Genomic DNA, 7,336 nt, shown 5'->3' with positions numbered 1-7,336 from the left:
CCGCCGCCGCCGCTGAGGGTGGCGGCCCGGCGGCGGGCGGCGATGAGGAGGTGTGCGTGGTGGGCATCTTCGGGAAGACGGCGCTGCAGCTGTGCTCGGAGAAGGAGGCCCTGGTGAGCACCGTGTGCGACCGGCAGGTCTTCCCTCTCTTCGGGGAGGATGACCCCGAGCTGACGGAGGGAGGCCCCGGGCAGGAGGGCGATCCGGCGGCCAAGGACTACAACCAGCTGCAGGCCTACTACAGCCAGGAGAGCCGGGTGCTGTACCTGGTGCTCACCTCCATCTGCGACACGCCGCAGCTCCTGCGGGCCTGCGGGGACCTGGCGGCGGCCGAGAGCAGGGAGAGCGGACCCGGCCACCCCGCCGGTGGCCCGGCCCCTCTGCCACACGCCGAGGCCCACGAGTTCTGGAAACATCAGGAGAAGCTGCACTGCCTGAGCCTCCTCTACCTCTTCTCCGTCTGCCACATCCTGCTGCTGGTGCATCCCACCTGCTCCTTCGACATCACCTACGACCGTGTCTTCAGGGCGCTGGATGGGCTGCGGCAGAAGGTCCTGCCCTCCCTGAAGGCTGCCATCAAGGACTGCCCTGTTGGCAAAGAGTGGAAGCTCAACTGTAGGCCGTGCCCTCCGCGCCTCCTCTTCCTCTTCCAGCTCAATGGGGCCCTGAAGGTGGATCCCCTCCCAAGCAGGGGCCAGGACCCCTGTGGTCACCTGGAAAAGCCTCCTCCCAAGAAGCATTCCCCCAAGAGACGGTTGCAGCATGCTCTGGAGGATCAGATCTACCGCATCTTCCGTAAGAGCAGGGTGCTGACCAACCAGAGCATCAACTGCCTGTTCACCGTGCCTGCAAACCAGGCGTTCGTGTACATTGTGGCTGGTGGTCCCCAGGATGGAGATGACCCAGTGGCCATGCTTCTCGACCAACTCAGGAGCAACTGCACCATGAGAGAGACAGACTCACTGTTGGCTCCCACCCTGTCAGGACCCAGGAGGTATCAGATGATGCGACACGGCAGGCAGCAGCTGTCCTTCCATGCAGAGAGCAGCAGCAGCAGCTCCAGCTCCTCTGGGCAGCTTGTGGACTGCACCCTCAAGGAGTTCTTGTGGCAGCATGTGGAGCTGGTGCTCAGCAAGAAGGGCTTTGATGACAGCGTGGGGAGGAACCCACAGCCCTCTCACTTCGAGCTCCCAACCTACCAGAAGTGGGTTTCCGCAGCTTTAAAACTGTATGAAGTGACCATTGAAGGCAAAGATGATGACCCGACCTCCCTCACTGGGGAACTGAGCTCAAAAATCATGGGTAGCATCAAAGTCTTGGAAGGCTATTTAGATATAGACACCAAATTCTCTGAAAACCGTTGCCAGAAAGCTCTCCCCATGGCCCACAGTGCCTATCAATCCAACCTGCCCCACAATTACACCATGACTGTCCATAAGAACCAGCTGGCGCAGGCCCTGCGTGTGTACAGCCAGCACGCCCGCGGCCCCGCCTTTCATAAGTACGCCATGCAGCTCAACGAGGACTGCTACAAGTTCTGGAGCAATGGGCATCAGCTTTGCGAGGAGCGAAGTTTAACCGACCAGCACTGCGTGCATAAATTCCATCTGCTCCCAAAAGCAGGTAAAGAAGCTCACTTGTCACGGAGTCTCATGGTTTAATTTTGTACCTGCTTTAAAATGTCTTCTCTTGGGCTGAAAACATTGACTCTTCCATGTTTATGGCAGGTGAAAGCTTGGGAGCTTTAAAGCTTCATCTTTGTAGAGTGGGATTAAGCATAGCAGAGCTGTTGTGCAGGTTTCCTTCATGTTGAGTAATATTTAGGAGCAAGCACGCTGTTAGTAGGAACTTTGATTTTAGTAGTAGGAATAACTTGGATTCCATCTTGCTAATTAAAGACATTGCAGTGGAGCTCTTCTAACCAGAAGAGCAGAAGTTCTCTAGGCAGCATAAATGCCCCTCCTCCTTTTTTTAAATAGATTGATTGATGTCCATCGAGAAATGGAAACTGCTGCATGTTTATTGCAGGCAGAAGAATTATTTATGCCTTTTAGAAAGAGTTTGTGAAAACAAGATTCAGTTTAGTGATATAACCTACACTGGAACTTTGTACTAGAAGTGGGAAAGGGAAGAGTTCCTTGACAAACTGGCATTGCTGGGAAATAATTTTGCATGTGTATATAGCGGGGAGGAAGCAGTGAATGAAGGGAATTAAAGAATCTCTAGAAACGGTGAGCAATTTATCTAGGGTTTGATTGATTTTTTGCTTTTAGGGGAGAAGCCGGAAGCAGACAGAAACCCTCCAATTCTGTACCACAACAGCCGGGCTCGTTCCACTGGTGCCTGTAACTGTGGGAGGAAACAAGCTCCTCGGGATGATCCCTTTGATATCAAAGCAGCTAATTATGACTTTTACCAGGTAACTATCAGGTCTCTATTTTTGCTTCAAGCAGTGCTTTTGCTTCATCAACAAAGCCTGTATTCCGAAGTGACCACAACTAAGTTTTCTCTTAGCCTTACCAACTTGTAAACGTTGCTTGGGGGAGATATTTCTGGGAGGAGAAATTGTTTGTGTGATGGGCTGACGGGAGTGGGCGGCTCCAGTCCTCACCAGTGTGTGCTCAGAGGAGCACTGGTTTACACTTCAAGTGTGTTGGTTCACGTGAATTTTAAATCCATCACGTCTGTGGGCTGTGTTCCCATCGCTGCTTTGGTTCTTGTGTAGCGCAAACCCCTTGAATCTTAACTGTAGCTGCTGAATGTTATGACTCTGAACTCCCTCATCCCAGAGAGGGAAGATGGAAACTTAACTCCCTCTTCTTTCTCGTAGATGCTGGAAGAAAAATGCTGTGGGAAACTGGAGCACATCAACTTCCCTGTGTTTCAGCCGAGCACCCCTGATCCGGCACCTGCTCGGGATGAGGCGTCGCCTGCCCCTCCGGAAGGCGAGATCGAGAAACTTAAAGAAAAAGAACCTCAGACTCAGGGAGAAAGCACAGGCCTGAGCTTAGCCCTCAGCCTGGGTCAGTCCACGGGCAGCTTGGGCACTTACCCGCCTGACGCCCAGGGTGGAGGGGACAACACAGAGAGTCACGGGCAGAGTGGGGACTCCAAAAGTGAGAAAAGGCCAAGCCTGGTAGATCGCCAGGCTTCCACTGTCGAGTACCTCCCTGGGATGCTCCATTCTAATTGCCCCAAAGGCCTTTTGCCCAAATTCTCCAGTTGGTCACTGGTTAAGCTGGGGCCTGCTAAGGCTTATAACTTCCACACAGGCTTAGATCAACAAGGCTTTATCCCAGGAACAAACTATTTAATGCCTTGGGACATTGTCATCAAGACGAGAACTGAAGATGAAGGAGACTTGGATACCAACTCCTGGCCCGCGCCGAACAAAGCTGTTCCTGGAAAAAGAAGCGCGGTTGTGATGGGAAGAGGAAGACGGAGAGACGATATCGCTCGAGCTTTTGTAGGATTTGAATATGAAGATGCACGTGGTAGGAGGTTCATGTGTTCGGGGCCTGATAAGGTCATGAAAGTGATGGGAGGGGGGCCGAAGGAATCCGCCATCAAAGCCCTCAATTCCGACATGCCCCTGTACATCCTGTCGTCGACTCAGGGCCGAGGACTCAAGCCACACTACGCTCAGTTCATGAGGCTCTTTGTGGTGGTTCCTGACGCTCCGCTGCAGATCACGTTAACGCCTCAGGTAGGGAACGGCAGAGGGAAGCTGGTAACTGTGGAGAAAGGGTGGGTCGTTACAATAGTTAATTGCAGGACAGGGAGGCACAAAGGTGGTGGGCAAAGGGTGCCAGAGGGATGCCACAGGCAACTCTCCAAACCAACTTTGGTCACATTCTTCAAGGCAGTAGTCACCAAAAGTATCGGATTTGTAAACAGTTCTTTGGGTTTTCATTTGGTTGGTGGTGTTTGTTTGGCACAAAGGTGGTGGGCAAAGGGTGCCAGAGGGATGCCACAGGCAACTCTCCAAACCAACTTTGGTCACATTCTTCAAGGCAGTAGTCACCAAAAGTATCGGATTTATAAACAGTTCTTTGGGTTTTTATTTGGTTGGTGGTGTTTTGGTTTTTTTTTTTTAAGTTCAAGATTGGCTCCTGCCAGCTTTATACTTCATATAAAGTAAGTTTTAAAAAATATTTTATCAAGGACAAATGAATAGCATTCCATACCATAACGATTGCTTAGTTTGAGAAAGATAACAAGTAATGACTGTGTGAGAATGAGGTTTTTAAATGTCACAGAGAAAAGCAGTGACTCATTGCTGAGATTCATTATTATTAGTTACCCCTTTGAATTTAGGAGGTGAAAAGGTGTTGGCTTTTTTAACAGGAGCTTTTTTTCCCATTTTCAAATATGTGTTAAAAAAAAAAAGCTCCATTTACACTTTCTTACTTTTTAAGTTACTAAAATATGAACAAGCGTGTCTTCCTTCAATTGCTGCTATATGAAATACTGTGTGCACATAAGTGCTTGTTATTTGTTAGACTATGGCAAGAAAATTGGTGTTCATTGGACAGTAGGACCACTGAAAAACAGGAAGAACTCCAGGTTCAGTTTGTGCTGATAATTATTTTGCTCTTCATTTCCCAGTTTCCATCTGTATCACAGCTTTTGACTCCTAAGGGTGTGGTTTTATTCAGAAAATCCGTTATGCTTTGTGCTGTGGGTTCCTTCATCAGTTCCTCATGCACATAAGACTTTCTTTTCATATGAATTGTACAAGAGTCATACTAAGTGTTGATGGAATCGTTGGCAATTCAGGCTGGTTTAGAGTGAGGTAACAGCTCGAGGATACATGTGCTACAGTGTTGAAATCTGCTGTAACACACGTTTACTCCTGCCTGAGAGGTGAATGGCTTGTGTTTGTATCATGGGTCTCCTTGGTGGTAGATCACCTACTCGGCAGCCTTAAATTCAGCATCTTCACTGTGATAAAATTGGAAATATATGGATGTCTGACAAAAAGGTGCAGTGGTTTCCTGGAGTGTGCTCCAGTGAGTAAGAACCTGGTTGTAGCCAAGACTTAACAAACTTCCTTGGATTCAGTTTGCTCTTAAGTTTGATAGTGGTTTGGTTTTTTTTTTTAAATTCTAATGATGTTTGATTACCGACTTATATTTCCTTTTGTTTTCAGGTTCAACCAGGGCCACCACCTTGTCCTGTATTTTACCCTGAGAAGCAGGAAATAACCCTTCCATCCGATGGACTGTGGGTGCTTAGATTTCCTTACGCCTACGTGACAGAGCGTGGACCCTGCTTTCCTCCCAAAGAAAGCCAACAATTAATGAGTTACAAAGTTCTCCGAGGAATACTGAAAGCGATTACACAATAAGATTTATTATGGTAGATTGAGATTAGTTTAAAAAGATTAATCAATCCAAATCCTGGATTTCGATTCCCCTCTGTTGGCAAACAGCTATCATTGATCGAGTGAAGCCCCATGTTTTCCTGGAACACCATCAGGTTGAAAATAAGGTCTGGTGTTAAAGTGGATAAAAGAATCCAAGAGACGTGTAAATTTTCTGTCTATTGAATTTTCGTATGTAACAAATAAAAGCTGGTTATCGCAATCCACTGAGCCCGTATTGCTAGTTTTTTCAATGATAATGCTTTTCCCCATCATATCTTTTGGAATATTTAAAAATTAGCATTGCCTGAAATCAAGAGTTGCCTTTATCATATTGAGGCAATAATGAGCAGAATCTTTTCTTCTTTTCTAAACGAGCTATTTCTATGTAAATGATAGATGCTTTTAGTGTGCTGATGCAAGAAATCATTTCTCTTCGATCTTGTCTTTGAAAAAGAAAAATGACATTGCAGTTCTGATCTGCATGGACACCATAGCCAGAAACTGTGCTTGCTATATCCAGTTGATTTATTTTACTGTATTTGTATCCATAGATCAGATTTTTGTTAAATGGTGACTTAATTTCATATTTTGTAACGACAGATCTCTTTGGAAACTAAACCTGCTGGTGAATTTGTGGAAAATATAGAGCTGTACAAGCTTGTTCATTATAAGCAACTGCTGCATGTCAGTATAGCTTGACTTGTAGTGATTAAAAAGGCTTTTGGTTGCTAAAAGGAGGGTTTTGGCCCAGTTTGAATCTCAAATTGAGTTTGTGTAATTCTATTACGCTTTCCAAAAGATGTGCTATGTGATGTACTAAAAGGTGGCTTAAATCCCACAAGCTTTGCTTGTGGCTGTGGGTGCCAAAAAATTAGTCACAGTAAACCAGCTTCTACCTTTTTGTCAAGGTAAGATGTGTTAGTGAGATTGGCTGTACACTGAGAGCTGATTTAATTTCTGGAGTATTTGTTTTTAATTGGCATGCATACAAAATTTAATTTGCCGATTTGTTAGAATATGGTAATTAACACTTCATGGCCAGGGTTGAGACCAGGTTTGTGTTGGGCGGCTCTGACCAGCTGGGTGTGGAAACACCTCCCGGCGCCTGCAGAGAGGTCACTATCTCCCTCTGCACGCCCTAATGAATTGAGATTTACAGAGCACTTAGCTATTCCGGAGCCCAATCAATAAAAATTAAAAGCACCTCAGAGAACAGTTGTCCCTGGGAGGTGTGGTGGTGCTACAGGGCAGCGGGGAAAGCGAAATGGGAAGATAAAGCCTGTAATTGGAAATCGCTTGCAGAATTTGGTAACTAAAAAATAAAAAAGCGAGCCGTGACAGATGGGCTGGAGGTGCGAGGGAGGAGGCCAAGCCCTCCTGAGGGGGAGCCCACCTCATGGCTGAGACCTCTTGAGGGGAGCTCCTCTGAGGGGGAGCCCACCTCACAGGAAAGCTTCTCTGAGGGGGAGCCAACCTCATGGCCGAGTTCTCTGGGGGGGAGCCCACCTCACAGCCAAGTCCCTCTGAGGAGAGCTTCTCCGAGGGGGTGCTCACCTCACAGCCAAGCTCCTCTAAGGAGAGCTTCTCCGAGTGGGAGCCCACCTCATGGCCAAGCCCCTCTGAGGAAAGCTTCTCGGAGGGGGAGCCCACCTCACGGCCGAGTCCCTCTGAGGAGAGCTTCTCCGAGAGGGAGCTCACCTCATGGCCAAGCTCCTCTAAGGAGAGCTTCTCTGACGGGGAGCCCTTCGGAGGGGGAGTCCACTTCATGGCCAAGCCACTCTGAGGAGAGCTTCTCCGAGGGGGAGCCCTTCGGAGGGGGAGTCCACCTCATGGCCAAGCCTCTCTGAGGAGAGCTTCTCCGAGGGGGAACTCACGTCACAACCGGGCCCCTCTGAGGGGAGCCTGCCTGACGGCCGAGCCCTTCCGAGAGAAGCTCCTCTGAGGTGAAGCCCTTGGGAGGGAGCCCCC

The 7,336-nt window shown here is 48.4% G+C and overlaps 1 protein-coding gene across 1 annotated transcript; it reads left to right on the top strand.

The window, feature by feature from the left end:
- Positions 1-2: 2 nt before the first annotated feature.
- On the top strand, positions 3-6,107 carry SMG8 (SMG8 nonsense mediated mRNA decay factor; the record flags this gene model as incomplete). The annotated part of the gene is made up of 4 exons (XM_014952996.1): positions 3-1,623; positions 2,274-2,419; positions 2,831-3,706; positions 5,153-6,107. Coding segments are annotated over 4 exons (2,841 nt in total), but the record flags the coding sequence as incomplete, so codon positions are not given.
- Positions 6,108-7,336: the final 1,229 nt, after the last annotated feature.

Source organism: Calidris pugnax, unplaced genomic scaffold (assembly GCF_001431845.1).
Source record: "Calidris pugnax isolate Ruff unplaced genomic scaffold, ASM143184v1 scaffold133, whole genome shotgun sequence".
Classification (NCBI taxonomy): Eukaryota; Metazoa; Chordata; class Aves; order Charadriiformes; family Scolopacidae; genus Calidris; species Calidris pugnax.
This window is presented reverse-complemented; position numbering and strand designations above follow the sequence as displayed.